Here is an 18,222-nt window from a genome sequence, read left to right as displayed (position 1 = left end):
CTGTCACAGACTGTTGCTACTCCTGTCTCTGTCTGTGGCTAGTTTACCAGGACTGGCTGGTCACAGTATGTCCTGGTTTGTAATGGCATGTTTTATTTTGAGCTCCAAGGACAGACTTCTGTTCCTCTACAGTCTGTTGCAATGTTGTTTTGAATGATGTGGGTTTGTTGACTTGAAACAGTATTTTTGATGTCATGAACTTGTTGTGTGGTTTGGGCTTTAGAGAGACTCTGGTCAGGTGCCGTGGTTATAGTCTGTATCCGCTGATGTAAAAAGGGCTTTCTAAATGCATTTGATTGATTGATACAAGGTTTTGGGGTGTTGTGTTAGGCCCTTGTCATGAGACCGATATGGGTAAAGTCAATTTATCATAATAAAGAAAGGTGTATATAACCGGGATGGTTTTAGATCAAATAAAATAATGATCTCCCACTTGGTGCACCTGTTTGATTCATCCCCTACTGTAGTTGTGATTGTCATCACTGCAGCAGTGAGTAACGTCAGACATGTAAAGGTTCTGTGCTCTGCTCAGGTCAGTATAAATAGCCAGGTGATTCATCATGGCATGGCTCAAGCTACAGTAATTGCAAGCTTCTCTTGATCTGGTTTTGTAATGGTTTACATTCTGTTATTCTCCTTCGTCACGCCAATAAGCATCCTACCGACTTGCTCCTCACACAGGAAATATCACAGAGGGGCAAAGGGAAAGAACTCTCTCGACTCAGGTCTTGACTCTCTTTCCTGAGGATCTGACCTATGACCTTTAAGCACCCTGAATACAGCTCTGAAGTATATTGTTGTACAGACAGGGGCCGTGACACAGGCTGACAGAAAGACGCCGAGTGTGATCACAGAGGACGTCTCCTCAGCAGGATGTACAGTGGGTAGAACAAGTATTTGATACACTGCCGATTTTGCAGGTTTTCCTACTTACAGAGCATGTAGAGGTCTGTAATTTTTATCATAGGTACACTTCAACTGTGAGAGACGGAATCTAAAACAAAAATCCAGAAAATCACATTGTATGATTTTTAAGTAATTAATTAGCATTTTATTGCATGACATAAGTATTTGATCACCAACCAACCAGTAAGAATTCCGTCTCTCACAGACCTGTTAGTTTTTCTTTAAGAAGCCCTCCTGTTTTCCACTCATTACCTGTATTAACTGCACCTGTTTGAACTCATTACCTGTATAAAAGACACCTGTCCAAACACTCAATCAAACAGACTCCAACCTCTCCACAATGGCCAAGACCAGAGAGCTGTGTAAGGACATCAGGGATAAAATTGTAGACCTGCACAAGGCTGGGATGGGCTACAGGACAATAGGCAAGCAGCTTGGTGAGAAGGCAACAACTGTTGGCGTAATTATTAGAAAATGGAAGAAGTTCAAGATGACGGTCAATCACCCTCGGTCTGGGGCTCCATGCAAGATCTCATCTCGTGGGGCAACAATGATCATGAGGAAAGGTGAGGGATCAGCCCAGAACTACACGGCAGGACCTGGTCAATGACTTGAAGAGAGCTGGGACCACAGTCTCAAAGAAAACCATTAGTAACACACTACGCCGTCATGGATTAAAATCCTGCAGCGCACGCAAGGTCCCCCTGCTCAAGCCAGCGCTTGTCCAGGCCCGTCTGAAGTTTGCCAATGACCATCTGGATGATCCAGAGGAGGAATGGGAGAAGGTCATGTGGTCTGATGAGACAAAAATAGAGCTTTTTGGTCTAAACTCCACTCGCCGTGTTTTTAGGAAGAAGAAGGATGAGTACAACCTCAAGAATACCATCCCAACCGTGAAGCATGGAGGTGGAAACATCATTATTTGGGGATACTTTTCTGCAAAGGGGACAGGACGACTGCATTGAAGATGGGTTGTGGCTGGGTCTTCCAGTATGACAACGAAACCCAAAACACACAGCCAGGGCAACTAAGGAGTGGCTCCGTAAGAAGCATCTCAAGGTCCTGGAGTGGCCTAGCCAGTCTCCAGAGCTGAACCCAATAGAAAATCTTTGGAGGGAGCTGAAAGTCCGTATTGCCCAGCGACAGCCCCGAAACCTGAAGGATCTGGAGAAGGTCTGTATGGAGGAGTGGGCCAAAATCCCTGCTGCAGTGTGTGCAAACCTGGTCAAGAACTATTTTCTGGATTTTTGTTTTAGATTCCGTCTCTCACAGTTGAAGTGTACCTATGATACAAATTACAGACCTCTACATGCTTTGTAAGTAGGAAAACCTGCAAAATCGGCAGTGTATCAAATACTTGTTCTCCCCACTGTACATTAGGCTACAGCCTGGACCAGCCACCTAAGCAGCCTGGGTATTCCCTATATAGTGCACTACTTTTTACCAGAGCCCTATTGGACCTAGCCAAACCTAGTGCACTACTATATAGGAATAAGGAGCCATTTAGGATGCAACCGGGTCCATTCTAAAACAGGATCTTTGCAGACAATCTCCCATGAGCCCTGCTTTACCAGGCTTTTATGCAAGGCTTATGCTGTGTTTTGAGTAGGGCATCGTGCATAAAGATTAGGGAGTGGGAGACACTTAGCCCCGGAGTATTGTACTACATAATCAAATGCAATTTATTTCCACTTCAAAAGGTAGCTCATAAAAAGAGGACATTGAGCAGATGTTGGAGATGGATGATAACAGACATTGATTTGTTGAAAATATTTCCAGGACCATATGCCGCACAGCTTTTTTTTAAATGAAATGTTCAATATTAGTTTTGAGATATTAACTTGATAAGAAGTCAATGATTTATAGCGTTATAAAACCAAAACAAATGCTGCTCTTGTTTAAGGGAGAGTAGTGTTATTGACTACAAGGATAAAATGGCTAATATGGTCAATGGCAATGTTTGAGCTTCAACTGTTATATGGGGGCCCAATAAAACACCGAGCTCCCTTTATCAAGGTTCTAAAAAATAAGGAGAATTAATCAAATGATTGTTTACGTTCTGCTTTTACGCCGTTCTAGAACTTTCTGATTATGTTCTGGCGATAAAGCGGCGCCCTTTATATATTTTAACCCACTTCAGTATCATTTTTCAAGGGGCAATCTGCAGTGGCTACGTCCATTTTTCAGACTTTTAAATTCATGATATGTAGCCATTTATTCTTCCAGAATATAGGCCCAAATTATAAATTCCTTATAAGCTTAGTTCAACCATCTTACTCCATGAGAATCCAAAACACAGGCTTATTTTACTAGCCTCAAAACAGGGTTAAAACTGTCATTTTGATCTCATAGATGGTCAGTCCCTTTCATCCATAGCTCTTGTCTATGAATTTGAGTAGTTACATTTCTCCATCGCCATCCCTCAGCTGTTTACCCAAACAGTGGCGGGATGGTCCCTTTTTCTTATTGTTTGAACTGTCCCTTTTAAGTCTGACTTTTTTTTTTTTTGCATGTATTTTTTTTAACCACAAATCCTAGTGCAGCCTGCGGGATGTTGTGTTTAGTTAGACTCCCCTCTAGGCCGCAGCATGATAGATCGCGTCAATCTCACAATGTAAACGGCACACAAATCCACACTCGCACACAACGTTCATTACCGAGAGCAGTTGAGAGACTGCGCCGGATGCACAAATCAACCGATATAAATGGCCGACTTATTTATTTATTTTCTCGCCGCCAGTTATTGCGGTAGCCATGGCTACCTGGCGCACATATCAAAAGGTTTCCCAGGACATCCAGCGGTGGTGTGTGGAGGCTGAGGGCTGACGATGTCCAGAGGGGCATCTAATTCCCTGTATTTATGGTATTTCTGCACCGGTCCCCCGGTCCACCATACCAACAGAGCACACAGCCATTTATCTCTGAGCAGAGACAGGAGAGCTGTGGTGTGTGTTCTCAGGGTGTGTAAACACACTGGAAACGGGGCTAATGGCTCCTGTACGAAAACCCAAACACGCACTTCTGCCACTCGGGTGGAAATGTGGGAGTCACTTAGAAGTTTGTCTGATCTGGGGAGTTTGTTTTCGCCGTGTTTTGTATTCTGAAAAGCAGCGGGGTTCAGCTTTCCTCCCATGTTTAATATTACCTGGGAATTGACGTTGGAAGAGACTTTTTAGGTTACTGTGTACATCTCTCACCCGTCTGTCTCTCTCAGAGCGTCAGCTGTGCAGCAACATGTCGGCGTCCAGCGCGGTCCCGTCCAACGTGACGGGTATCAGCAAGGAGCTGGTCGAGCTGCGTCACCTGATCCAGTTCCCCGAGGAGATCGCCAGCATCCTGACGGAGCAGGAGCAGCAGCTGTACCGACGCATCTTACCCCTGGACTACCTCTGCTTCTTCACCAGGGACCTGGGCAGCCCCGACTGCAGCAGGCGCCTGCACCCCAGCCTCAAGGCCTCGCTGTCGGCCCCGGCCATGCCCATACAGACCCAGAGGAACACTGTGGAGGACCTGGTCACGCGGTTCAATGAGGTGAGACTGGTGAAGAGAGGCTGGACTAATGTGACTGCGTTGAGTGGTTAGTAACAATCTTGGTCCTAAATATCTACAGGATGGGGTTGAATTAATTAAGGTCTTGATGATTCATCTATTAGTTGAGTCAGGTGTGTTAATGCCGGGCTAGAACAAAAGCCTGCACACATTGTTGCTGTCCGGGACCAGGATTGGAGAGCCCTATGGTGTACGGTTATTAAAGATCTCCCTTCATGGTAATGTTAATTGTTAGTTATTATTTTTGTGGAATTGACCACTGTGTTTGATGGTCTTATTCTGCCAGTTTGTTTCCCACACCTGCTGTGATTAGTGTCAAATTACACTCCTAAACGGAGCTCTTTGAGCTTCCCTCTACGCTGATTGACTTTGAGAATGAACAATTAAGAGAAACATTACGGCAGCATGGGAATGAGGTCAGTCCCAAGCACACGGAGGAGAGTGGAAATGATGTCATCTTTAAGTTTCATGCCTTAACATAAGCTGGTTTTTATTAAGTGAGAATTGTATTTCCCCAAATGTGCATCCTAACCATTTTTGGGCATATGGCGGAGCTACAATCAAATGAGTGACTCTTCTCAACAGAGACCGAGTCTGACATAACCTCCGCAGCATGGTAGAGATGGACTCACTATGTGTGTGGTTACCTGCTGTGCCCCAGTTCCACGAACCGATCAGAGAAACTGGGCAGGCTGTTAGAGGCGAAATAGCTGTCTGGAGCGGTTCATTCTGACAAACACAAAATGGTCGTGTGGTGAGTTTGTAATAACTCTGTCAACCTTGATTATGTCATCGTTCCATCATGGGGGAAAAGGAACCTTGACAAAGAAAACAAGATTGTAAGCACGTTGTATGTGTTTGATCACTGGTCAAATGGTGTTATTGGCATTCTCACCAAAATATTTATTCCTGGAATTATACTTCCATTGTTATTGTGTAGCCTATTTGATTTATACGGTATCATATTGGAATCCGAGTGCCGTGCGTTTTTTAGTCCAGTGGATTCGGGTTGTCATTCTGATGTATACCCTATGTGTCGGTATCAAAGGGACGCCACATAACAGGCAGAGACCATTTTTGATCACCGCCGACTGATCTCCCACCTTTTTAATATGGCCTCATCCAGTGGAGGTCGGGAGTCGTGCCGTCTAGAATATCAGCCACTCGGGCAGATATGCACCTGCCTCTAATCTACGGCCTACCAGTGCTTTCATGTCCACCGCCGACACTGTTTATAGCGCTGAGGGACATGGCTGTAATGTAACAGTCTGGATTCAAATAGTTATGTACTGCAGACACTTGGGAGAGGGAGAAGTGGAATGTCCTGTTTCTCTCTCGATCTCTTCGGTGGCCGTCTCTCATTGTCAGTCGTTCCTGGAAACGAGGGAGGAGAAGGCGGATGATATCTATTTGTCTGCGATGGCGCTGTAACTTTTTAGTGTCTGAAGTTTTCTCTCTGGAGGGAATCAAACTGAAGTCCCCCCCCCCTTTACGTCTTACATAACCCGGTAATTGGATCTATGTTGTGTTGTGTTGTTTTTTTAAGCCTACTGGCTTCTCTCTGGGTGTGCACAGATGTAGGTTCTTCATTTGATTGCTCTTGTGTTGCTGAGAATTTTGCACAGCAGGAAATGCAAAGTTGTTTAGGTTTACGAAGGCTTGTAAAGTTTGTAATTTCCACTTTAAAATGTCATACTTGATTTGCTTTAAGGAAAAATGAATCAACCCCTACAAGATATTTCCATGAATTATAGTTCCCAAACAATTCACATGTCCTGTTGCTGCGGGATTATTTTCCTGCTGTAGCAAACTGGCTCAAATGAAGATCCTACATCTTTAACTGTAGACAGCCGAGCAGAGCGACAAGAGGAATGCTTACAGGGATGACTTTAGAGAGGCAGAGAGTCTGACTGGCCCTGGTTCTGATGACTGGTCCTCCCATAGGAACAGAACAGACCTGACTGCAGTATCAGGAACCTGCCTGTGGAACTGTTTATGTAACCCTCATTGTTTTAGAGGGGGGGGGGGTTAGCCGCAACATGACAGCGGGCAAATATTTGCTCCAACTGTTATGTCCAGTCCAGGGTTTCTGCCTGAACTTGGATAAACCCTTATCGCTACTATTTTGGTTGGATGTATTTAACAAACGAGACCTGATGCAATCAAGAGGTTTCATAACTTGTTGTAGAGCCGACTACCAGCATTGTTTCGTGTTAGGTTAGAGATGTTGACCGCTAAACCTGGGTTGAAATGAGGCCTAATTCCGTTTCATTGAGTTCATCGTAAATGGTGCTGTTGTCGATGAGTTTGTCGATGTAGAACATTGACCTGCCCAGTGTGAAACACTCGTCCTTTCATTATAAGGGTGTGTGCAAAATGGCACCATATTCCCTATAGAGTGCCTCCACGTTTGACCAGAGCCCCTATGAAAGCGGTGCACTATATATAGGGGCCCTATGAAAGTAGTGCACTACATGGGGACTAGCGTGCCATTTCAAGCGCAGCCTGGCTGTTTCAGAGAGCATTGGCAGGTCTTAAAGTAGACGATGTTGTAACTGTGAGAGTTGCTGCCTCTAACAGGTGAGCTCGTGGGTGACCTGGTTGATCCTGACTGCGAGTTCAATGGAGGAGAAGAGAGCGGTGTTCTCCTACCTGGTCCACGTGGCCAAGTGCTGCTGGAACATGGGCAACTACAACGCCGTGATGGAGTTCCTGGCTGGACTACGGTATTTGGTCCTCCAGATGCATTTCTTACACGCCTCACTTTCTTCCAACCGGCTGTAATCCTACAGCACCTGTCAATTTTCATTATTCAGATTGCACCTAATTAAAAATCATTCTGCTAAACCTAACGTAAGTAAGATGTGTGATAGATCGATATGGAATTATTCTCTGCTCCAGGTCTCGTAAAGTACTGAAGATGTGGCAGTTCATGGAGCAGTCGGACATTGAGACCATGCGCAGGCTGAAAGATGCCATGGCGCAGCACGAGTCTTCGTCCGAGTACAAGAAAGTGTTGAACCGTGCCCTTAACATCCCAGGGTGTAAGGTAGTGCCCTTCTGTGGCGTCTTCCTCAAAGAGCTGAGTGACGCGCTGGATGGGGCCGCCAGCATTATCAGCCTGCGCCACTCAACTCACGACTCGCCGGAGGACTCACTAGAGGTAAGGAAGTGGGCCCGGCCCAGGCTTGTAGCGTAGTGGGTGAACAAGGCTAACTGGACAGACAACACCTGCTATCGCTCTGACGCTCTTAACGCAGCTTTGATGGCTCTTCCTAGATGAGCAGTTTGACCGTGTACACTTTACATCAAGTTGCTATTTTACCTGTGTAGTGCCACCTTTTATTGTTCACGTTACCCTGTTTCTCTTTCTGTGTAGTTTGTGGGGGACTACGGCGGGCAGCAGCACTTCCTGCAGAGGGCGGGGCCAGACGGGCTACACAGCCAGGAGAAGGAGGCCACGGTCAGCAACATCCTGCAGATCATCCGCTCCTGCAACCGCAGTCTGGAGATGGAGGAGGGAGAGGAGGGCCACCACGAAGTCTCCTCCACCTCCTGCAAAAAGACATTCATGGACAGGAACAGGAACCAGTAAGTGACTGGATCAGGAAGAAGTGGTACTCAGGCACAGATCTAGGATCAGTTTTGTGATTGCCAAATCCTAACCTTAACCTGTGGGGGGGGACACGAAAAATCCTAAAGTGTCAGGGAGAATCTACAGTCGATCCATTCCTCTCGCCATCATATTGTGATGGCGTTCATGTAGGCGTTCCCTCTACTTGACTACTCCCCTCTAGCATATTCAGTACTTGTTTGATTCAAAGGTTATTTATACGTGGATTTTCTATGAATGTTTCACATTCTAGATCAGAATTACATGGATGATAGATTTAGATTCCACCTGTTTAAACGCCCTTTAATCTGAGAAAGTTGAGAATAACGTCTTCCCCTTTAAATCCTAAATCTTTTCCCCCAGATGTTTCCGCAGCCGACCTCCACCAAAAGTTATGTTGTGTTTAAAGTAGCTCTTATTTGAATGTCAACCCTTTCAGAAGGAATGGTGACCCTGTCTGATAGCGGGAGGCTCCCTTTAATGTCAACCCTTTCAGAAGGAATGGTGACCCTGTCTGAAAGCGGGAGGCTCCCTTTAATGTCAACCCTTTCAGAAGGAATGGTGACCCTGTCTGATAGCGGGAGGCTCCCTTTAATGTCAACCCTTTCAGAAGGAATGGTGACCCTGTCTGATAGCGGGAGGCTCCCTTTAATGTCAACCCTTTCAGAAGGAATGGTGACCCTGTCTGATAGCGGGAGGCTCCCTTTAATGTCAACCCTTTCAGAAGGAATGGTGACCCTGTCTGATAGCGGGAGGCTCCCTTTAATGTCAACCCTTTCAGAAGGAATGGTGACCCTGTCTGATAGCGGGAGGCTCCCTTTAATGTCAACCCTTTCAGAAGGAATGGTGACCCTGTCTGATAGCGGGAGGCTCCCTTTAATGTCAACCCTTTCAGAAGGAATGGTGACCCTGTCTGATAGCGGAGGCTCCTTTAATGTCAACTCCTTTCAGAAGGAATGGTGACTCTGTCTGATAGCGGGAGGCTCCCTTTAATGTCAACTCCTTTCAGAAGGAATGGTGACCCTGTCTGATAGCGGGAGGCTCCCTTTAATGTCAACCCTTTCAGAAGGAATGGTGACCCTGTCTGATAGCGGGAGGCTCCCTTTAATGTCAACCCTTTCAGAAGGAATGGTGACCCTGTCTGATAGCGGGAGGCTCCCTTTAATGTCAACTCCTTTCAGAAGGAATGGTGACCCTGTCTGATAGCGGGAGGCTCCCTTTAATGTCAACTCCTTTCAGAAGGAATGGTGACCCTGTCTGATAGCGGGAGGCTCCCTTTAATGTCAACCCTTTCAGAAGGAATGGTGACCCTGTCTGATAGCGGGAGGCTCCCTTTAATGTCAACTCCTTTCAGAAGGAATGGTGACCCTGTCTGATAGCGGGAGGCTCCCTTTAATGTCAACCCTTTCAGAACGAATGGTGACCCTGTCTGATAGCGGGAGGCTCCCTTTAATGTCAACCCTTTCAGAAGGAATGGTGACCCTGTCTGATAGCGGGAGGCTCCCTTTAATGTCAACCCTTTCAGAAGGAATGGTGACCCTGTCTGATAGCGGGAGGCTCCCTTTAATGTCAACCCTTTCAGAAGGAATGGTGACCCTGTCTGATAGCGGGAGGCTCCCTTTAATGTCAACCCTTTCAGAAGGAATGGTGACCCTGTCTGATAGCGGGAGGCTCCCTTTAATGTCAACCCTTTCAGAAGGAATGGTGACCCTGTCTGATAGCGGGAGGCTCCCTTTAATGTCAACCCTTTCAGAAGGAATGGTGACCCTGTCTGATAGCGGGAGGCTCCCTTTAATGTCAACTCCTTTCTCTGCTGTTTCTTTGACAGATAACGCATAGAAACAGAAGGTGGACGGCTTGTATAATGTTCAGTTAGCAGACATTGTCTGCAGACATTATCCATGGACCACTTCAGTTCTGCCATTGTTGCAGCTTGTCCTTTAAAAAAATGTTTTTTTTTAAATGTGAGCACAATTGAATGTTCTGTCCAGCAGAGGTGTAGTTGTTATGAAATATCATTGTTTGGCCTTGTGGAACGTGCTGAATGCACAGTAACTGCAAGACAAAGAACGGGATATTTTAGAGAACATGCAACAGTAAAGCATAGATTATAGTTAAGCAATAAGGCACGAGGGGTGTGGTATATCGCCAATATACCACGGCTAAGGGCTGTTTTTATGCAGGACTCAACGAGGAGTGCCTGGATACAGCCCTTAGCCGTGGTATATTGGCCATATATCACAAACCCCCGAGGAGCCTTATTGTTATTATAAACTGGTTACCAATGTAATTAGAGCAGTAAAAATAATGTTTTGTCATACCAGTGGTATACGGTCTGATATACCACGGCTGTCAGCCGATCAGCATTCAGGGCTCGAACCACCCGGTTTATAATGTCTGATATACCACAGGTTTCAGCCAATCAGCGTCCAGGACCCAAACTACCTGGTTTATGATACTGTATAATCAATGACAAGTGTTACTTGACAGGAAGCAGAGGTTCATGAATCATATTTAATGTCAGGTTATCTGAGGACTGTGAGTATTTATGATGGGAATTATTTGTTGAGATGGCAGTTTCACTACATTCCAGTTTCCTTTTGGCTTTACAAAGCAAAGTGAATGGCATAAATGATTGTGGTAGAAATCTGAAGAGTTCCCGTTACCTGTACTAGTGTACTATACTGGAAAACAAGAGCCAGTTTCCAGCGCTGTGTAGTTTCCTGACCCTCATGGGAGATCTGTTTGTCCTCAGACTGGGGTTAATGGCTACTTGGTGGAAAAGGCTTCTGATTTATGACACCATTTTGTTTCCGACGGGGCCTCTGGATTCAGTCAATGGTTTTCTGTGGAAGTCCTCTCACAATGTTGATTGGAGGAAAGATAAGGGCAAATGTGACACCTCTCATCCTTTCAGTCCTTCTCTGTTTTACTTGTTTTATCTCAACTATTTGTAGCTAGACACTTCCTGACCTTTTCTCTCTGTTCTTCCTCCCTCATTCCTCCTCCTACCGTAGCTCTTTCAGGAGCAGGTCAGATTCCAACCGTGTCTTGTAAGTTATCAGACTGTCGTTTAGAGCACTAACTGACTTTGCTTTATTTGTATGTGTCGAATTTGCTGTTACAATTGCATGGTGCGTTTTTTGTTTGTTCAGACTGGGCTGCATTCAAAGCATTTTGCTATCCTCAAAGTGATTTTCTTTTGGTAGATGACATGGCTGGGTTGTTACACTCATTGAATGGAACAAGGTGGCGATGAGACAATAATTCCCGCTCTATATGTCCTAGAGCAGAGGCAGAACTATTAATCGATCACAAATATCCACCGTTTGCTGTTCTGCTCCTCTTTGACCTCCTTGTTCGCCCGTTAGGTTTGTGGTGGGAGACCTGTCAGACTCTGAGGGCGACCTGTCTGAGCAGGCTAAAGAGGTGGAATTCCAGGGCACCGAGGAGACCCACCGGGCCTTCGGCCACGGCACGGAGCTCATCCCCTGGTACGTGCTCTCCCTCCAGCCTGACGTCCACCAGTTCCTCCTGCAGGGAGCCACCGTCATCCATTACGACCAGGAGAGCCACCTCACCGCTCGCTGCCTCCTCCGCCTGCAGCCCGACAACTGCATCCTGACCTGGGCTAATCCCCAGAGCGGCAGCCCCCCCGCGGAGCCCCCAGGCCTGGGTCAACCTGTAGTGAACAGCCTGTCGGAGGGTCTGCTGGACCTCTCGGTGGTCAAGGCTGTGTTCCTGGGCCACTCCGGGGTGGACTTGCATGCTGTGTGTCTGCAGAACAAGCTGTGTCACACCATGAGGGCTGAGGAGAATGGGGTCAGTCTGCTTTACGGGCTCCATACTACAGACAACAGGCTGCTGCACTTTGTGGCCCCCAAGCACACAGCCCGCATGCTGCATGAGGGTCTGGTGGAGCTGGTCAACGCCATGAGGAAGCTGAAGAAGTTCCCTGATCAGAGACTGCACTGGCTCAGGAGGCAGTACGTCAGCCTCTATCAGGTAAAATACTAATTCATTGAGATTGTGTAGTAGGATGATATGGGATGGCAGGTATATTGAATCAGTCTAGAATACACAAGGTAGAATTGATTTGGGAAGTCTAATGTCCTGTTAATCAATACTCAAAAGGGAAACGGTGAGCCTCCTGTAACTTCAGCACAGATGCGAGGAATGTCAATTCGCCTTGAGTGAGCGATCTCCTCATAGACTGCTGTGTGTTTCGTCTCCCATCTGCAATAGGAGGAGGGCAGGTACGAGGGTCCCACTCTTGCTCAGGCTATAGAGCTGTTTGGGGGCCGGCGCTGGAACATGGGCACAGGGGGCACAGAGAAGCCCAGCGCTCAGAAGCACAACTCCATCTCTACCACCAAGAAGAAGAAGAAGGCTCTCACCAGGGTTAGGAGAAATATACCTAAATACAGTGTTAGTTTGAGAAATACGGCGTTCAAATGTGTTTGTCTGGGTTTGTGGAGATCTGGGTCACTGACTGGGTGTTTCATAAACCACACAGGGAGACAGCGGGGACGCTACCGATGACGAGATATTCCAACGGAAAACCAAGAGCTGCAAGGACACCCTGTGCAGGAACAGGCCGGAGCTGTGTGACGGCATGGACCAGGAAGGGCTAGGTAACCTGTCCACTACCCTACACTACACCACCTCTCACAATTCCTCAGTGACACGTAACTGTCTTTACATACCAGTAGTTTATGGTTTTACAGGGAGGAATACTTTCAAAAAGGGGAATATCTGGGATTTTAAATGGACCGATTTTGTTTACTTCTGAATGACTCTTGTTCACTGTGTTTGACCATTTTTACATTGCGTGTAACCCTGTACGTTATTGATCCCATAGAGGACGGCTTCCCTGGACCCTTCTCCCTGTCGAGCTGTAAGACCCCGGGTTCCTCTTCCTCCTCCTCTTCCTCCAGTATGGGCAGCTCCAACCCCTCCCGTCCTCTCTCCTCCCCCGTCCTGTCAGGCAGCACCAAGGCCCAGCCAGGGTAAGACATGAAACCTGACCCCAGACCTGTTCTTAGAGGGGAAATATTGTATATAGTTGATAATACATCTGTAAACCTATTATCATATACTGATAGTGGAAGCCTCACACCGAATACTGTTGCCACTTTATTTAAACGTCTTTATCTACGACATAAAAAAACCCACAAGAGAATAGATTTTAAATCTAGTGTTTTTAACCATAACAGTAACCAATCCCCTCTCGTCTTGTCCCTGTGTAGTGCGTGGAGCAGCAGGAGCTGGCACGGCCGGGGGAAAGGCTGTTTCAAGGGCTTCCAGAACCTCATGATCTCTGGCAGCACCATGAGTTTCATCGAGTTCGTCGAGCTCTTCAAGTCTTTCAGGTGCGCCGTCCAACTTCCAGCCTCCTCTTTGTAGCGCGCAGTAACTGTAGTCTATATACAGTCACTGGTAGTGATTAAATGCACTCCCACTGGCAAAATAGAGAGAATTCTCATAGCACAAGAGCACAGTTATTGCATTCCATTCAAACATTCAGAAGAAGCTTTTACAAATCCAACCAATCTTTCCCAAGGTTGTTTTGTCAAAGACACACTGTGGTTTTCTGAAGTGTCTCTCAGTTGAAAACAAAGACCAAGGCTACACGCCAAAATATGTAAAAATGAAAAAGCATACCATTGTCCTCCGTCTATGTCCTCCAAGAGTGGCTGAATATTTCCATCAGTTGAATGTGAACACCCCCGTTCTCGTTTTGATGTGCTGTAGCATTCGGAGCCGTAAAGACCTGAAGGAGCTGTTTGACACCTACGCCGTTCCCTGCAGTCGCTCCGGCACGGAGTCTGCCCCACTCTACACCAACCTGAGGATCGACGACAAGGACACGGGACTGCAGCCTGACCTAGGTCTGTCCCTCGCGTTGTTTTACTGTACTCCTATGTGTTTGTGAGTGGTTTGCATTGGGTACTGTTCAGTCATTGTTTAAAAGTAAATAAAATACATATGTATATTTAAGGTCAGAACGTGTGTATATATATTTAAATATATACATAAATGAGAGAACTGGATTGGTTTGGGTGGCGATGGTACACGCTTTCAGTGCTCAGTCTGTCTAATCATGGTGAATGGGGGCTGATGGGAGCTACTTGATTGCAGAAGCACCAAACGCTCTGTGATGATTTCTCTCTAGAGGCTTGTTGGTTCAGAAGGACTCTTAACAGTGTATTCACACTGTGGTGTAGGAGCATTGGACGTTAATGTCGTTAGTGTGTTAGAGAATGACTTCTAATGATGCACTTTTCCTGTCCTCCAGACTTGCTGACCCGTAACGGTTCGGATCTGGGCCTCTTAATCCGAACACGGCAGCAGATGTCGGACAACCAGAAGCAGATCTCGGACGCCATTGCGGCAGCCAGCATCGTGACCAATGGGACAGGCGTGGAGAACGCCTCTTTAGGGGTGCTGGGGCTGGCCATCCCACAGCTCAACGACTTCTTGGTCAACTGCCAGCGGGAACACCTGACCTACGACGAGATCCTCAGCGTCATCCAGGTGCGTCACATGACTGGTCCAGCAAGCTGTACTTAAGGGATGTCTTTCACGGTCTGAAAAAATTGTCAGAATTAAATTTTGGAGTGTAATGTCCCTTTAACTAGGCAGACATATGATATACTGCACAGTAGACATATAGGTAAGGACCGGATTACTGTTAAATATTGTTTAATTGGGTTTCTTTTGTCCATCTCAGAAATTTGAGCCTTGCATAAGCATGCGTCAGATGGGTTGGATGTCCTTCGAAGGTTTTGCCAGGTACATTAATTTCCCAAGAAATATGAAGTTGACCGACTCAAGCAATTCCGTCGTAGGAATTCTGAGATGACATTCTTCACCCGTTTAGTTAGTGACCTTTTACCCCTAATCCTCCCCAGGTTTTTAATGGACAAGGACAACTTTGCGTCTAAGAACGAGGAGTCTCAGGTGAACACGGAGGAGCTCCAGTATCCCATGTCTTACTACTACGTAGAGTCCTCTCACAACACGTACCTCACTGGACACCAGCTCAAAGGAGAGTCCTCTGTAGAGCTCTACAGCCAGGTGATGATTGATGCAACCATATATATTTTCTTCAGGAAATTGACCTTTTTCTAAGTATCTGATCATTTTACTTAACGTAGCAGGTGTAAAAGAAAGGCCGGCGCGGGATCCCCACATCCGGTTTTCAGATTAAAAAGAAGCGAGGATGTTTCCGGTGTGGTTTGCCATAAGCAGGGTCAGAAGTTTTTCCAGACTACATGAACTGACCAGGGCTCCTGCTGTACTTGAGCTATAAGATTAATTCTGTGTTGGTGTGATCGTCCATCTTATTATTATGGGATGTGGTCGTTTGTGTTGTCTAGGTGCTGCTGCAGGGCTGCAGGAGTGTGGAGCTGGACTGTTGGGATGGAGATGACGGATCACCCATTATCTACCATGGGCACACCCTCACCACCAAGATCCCCTTCAAGGTTAGTCTGTAACCCTGGCACAACCCTGGCACGACCGTGGCACACTGCCACTTTTGACCGTATGTTACTGTTTGGCCTAAATACAGTACAATAATGGCCAACCTCTATTGTAGCTTGATTAATACTGCTGGAATCTCTACGGGTTGTATTCTAGAATAAATGGGACTAGTGTCATGTTATGCCTCATGTATTGTAACCCGTGGTCTTCTAGGATGTGGTGGAGGCGGTCAATCGCACTGCTTTCGTCAACTCAGACATGCCGGTCATCCTGTCCATTGAGAACCACTGCTCTCTACCCCAGCAACGCAAAATGGCTGAAATCTTCAAGGTACCTCCTCCTGGCTCCAATGGACCTGATCTGTAGGGATTCTAGCTGATGTGTCCTGTCTCGAAGAACCTTGTTACTGCATTCCTTCCTTTGGAGATTGCTCCAAGCACTTTGATTTTTTTAAAAGCCTTTGATTGTAGCGTGCCTGTGAGGATTCCTGTTTGTTTGTGTTTTGAAGACTGTGTTCGGAGACAAGCTGGTGACCAAATTCCTGTTTGAGAGCGATTTCTCTGATGACCCTCTGCTGCCCTCCCCGCTGCAACTGAAGGGAAAGATCCTCCTCAAGAACAAGAAGCTGAAAGCACACCAGGCTCCCGTCGACATTGTCAAACAGAAGGTGAGATCTTATACCGTGTGAACACGTGCATTATTACACACGCGTCCCTCGCAGGAGGACGTCAGGTTTGTCTTAGGTAGTTTGCTTGTTGACATGGGGGGCCAATGGCTACAGGGCTTCCCACCAATCATACTGTGCTCTGTTCCCTCAGGCTCACCAGCTGGCCCACATCCAGGCCCAGGCCGGCAACGGGACACCGGCTGGCAGCTCACCTGGTAACCACAATGATGACGATGAAGAGGAGGAAGACGAGTACGACGATGACTATGAATCCCTGTCTGATGGTGAGACAGATACTCGCTTTGACTGTATATAAACCCTCAGTAACAATGTACAGTCGTGGCCAAAAGTTTTGAGAATGACACAAATATTAATTTTCACAAAGTCTGCTGCCTCAGTTTATATGATGGCAATTTGCATATACTCCAGAATATTATGAAGAGTTCTCAGATGAATTGGAATTAATTGCAAAGTCCCTCTTTGCCATGCAAATGAACTGAATCCCCATAAAACATTTCCACTAAATTTCAGCCCTGCCACAAAAGGACCAGCTGACATCATGTCAGTGATTCTTTCGTTAACACAGGTGTGAGTGTTGACGAGGACAAGGCTGGAGATCACTCTGTCATGCTGATTGAGTTCGAATAACAGACTGGAAGCCTCAACAGGAGGGTGGTGCTTGGAATCATTGTTCTTCCTCTGTCAAACATGGTTACCTGCAAGGAAACACGTGCCGTCATCATTGCTTTGCACAAAAAGGGCTTCACAGGCAAGGACATTGCTGCCAGTACGATTGCACCTAAATCAACCTTTTATCGGATCATCAAGAACTTCAATTGTTGTGAAGAAGGCTTCAGGGCGCCCAAGGAAGTCCAGCAAGCGCCAGGACCGTCTCCTAAAGTTGATTCAGCTGCGGGATCGCGGCACCACCAGTACAGAGCTTGCTCAGGAATGGCAGCAGGCAGGTGTGAGTGCATCTTCACACACAGTGAGGCGAAGACTTTTGGAGGATGGCCTGGTGTCAAGAAGGGCAGCAAAGAAGCCACTTATATTCTGCAAAAGGTACAGGGATTGGACTCCTGAGGACTGGGGTAAAGTCATTTTCTCTGATGAATCTCCTTTCCGATTGTTTGGGGCATCCGGAAAAAGCTTGTCCGGAGAAGACAAGGTGAGCGCTACCATCAGTCCTGTGTCATGCCAACAGTAAAGCATCCTGAGACCATTCATGTGTGGCCTTGCTTCTCAGCCAAGGGAGTGGGCTCATTCACAATTTTGCCTAAGAACACAGCCATGAATAAAGAATGGTACCAATACATCCTCCAAGAGGAACTTCTCCCAACCATCCAGGAACAGTTTGGTGATGAACAATGCCTTTTCCAGCATTATGGAGCACCTTGCCTTAAGGCAAAAGTGATAACTAAGTGGCTCGGGGAACAAAACATTGATATTTTGGGTCCATGGCCAGGAAACTCCCCAGACCCTAATCCCATTGAGAACTTGTGGTCAATACTCAAGAAAACTCCAAGCATTAACTATGCAAGAATGGGCTGCCATCAGTCAGGATGTGGCCCAGAAGTTAATTGACAGCATGCCAGGGCGGATTGCAGAGGTCTTGAAAAAGAAGGGTCAACACTGCAAATATTGACTCTTTGCATCAACTTCATGTAATTGTCAATAAAAGCCTTTGACACTAATGAAATGCTTGTAATTATACTTCAGAATTCCATAGTAACATCTGACAAATATCTAAAGACACTGAAGCAGCAACTTTGTGGAAATTAATATTTGTGTCATTCTCAACTTTTGGCCACGACTGTACACAGCACATGCATGGAACAGTAATGTACACTGCACATACATGGACCAGTAATGTACACAGCACATGCATGGACCAGTAATGTACACTGCACATGCATGGACCAGTAATGTACACTGCACATACATGGACCAGTAATGTAGGAGTGAGATCTTGTATCTAGACTCTTCTTTTTAACATCTT

General features: G+C 46.4%; 1 protein-coding gene across 8 annotated transcripts in view; it reads left to right on the top strand.

Annotated features, from left to right (window-relative positions):
• Positions 1–18,222, top strand: part of LOC115106375 (1-phosphatidylinositol 4,5-bisphosphate phosphodiesterase epsilon-1-like) — a 92,993-nt gene that overhangs the window by 63,161 nt on the left and 11,610 nt on the right. For 5 of the 8 annotated variants that reach the window (XM_029629044.2, XM_029629041.2, XM_029629043.2 and 2 more), the window contains 18 exons: positions 4,121–4,437; positions 7,036–7,181; positions 7,357–7,618; positions 7,835–8,046; positions 11,086–11,121; positions 11,440–12,073; positions 12,314–12,469; positions 12,585–12,702; positions 12,930–13,077; positions 13,318–13,440; positions 13,823–13,959; positions 14,367–14,605; positions 14,802–14,863; positions 14,983–15,148; positions 15,451–15,558; positions 15,770–15,886; positions 16,065–16,223; positions 16,375–16,507. In XM_029629044.2, the coding sequence (XP_029484904.1) occupies positions 4,121–4,437; positions 7,036–7,181; positions 7,357–7,618; positions 7,835–8,046; positions 11,086–11,121; positions 11,440–12,073; positions 12,314–12,469; positions 12,585–12,702; positions 12,930–13,077; positions 13,318–13,440; positions 13,823–13,959; positions 14,367–14,605; positions 14,802–14,863; positions 14,983–15,148; positions 15,451–15,558; positions 15,770–15,886; positions 16,065–16,223; positions 16,375–16,507 (3,273 nt within the window). The remainder of the gene's footprint in view (positions 1–4,120; positions 4,438–7,035; positions 7,182–7,356; positions 7,619–7,834; positions 8,047–11,085; positions 11,122–11,439; positions 12,074–12,313; positions 12,470–12,584; positions 12,703–12,929; positions 13,078–13,317; positions 13,441–13,822; positions 13,960–14,366; positions 14,606–14,801; positions 14,864–14,982; positions 15,149–15,450; positions 15,559–15,769; positions 15,887–16,064; positions 16,224–16,374; positions 16,508–18,222) is intronic. The other 3 variants (XM_029629042.2, XM_029629045.2, XM_065007917.1) reach the window with 1 other exon arrangement.

Source organism: Oncorhynchus nerka, linkage group LG23, assembly GCF_034236695.1.
Source record: "Oncorhynchus nerka isolate Pitt River linkage group LG23, Oner_Uvic_2.0, whole genome shotgun sequence".
Classification (NCBI taxonomy): domain Eukaryota; kingdom Metazoa; phylum Chordata; class Actinopteri; order Salmoniformes; family Salmonidae; genus Oncorhynchus; species Oncorhynchus nerka.
This window is presented reverse-complemented; position numbering and strand designations above follow the sequence as displayed.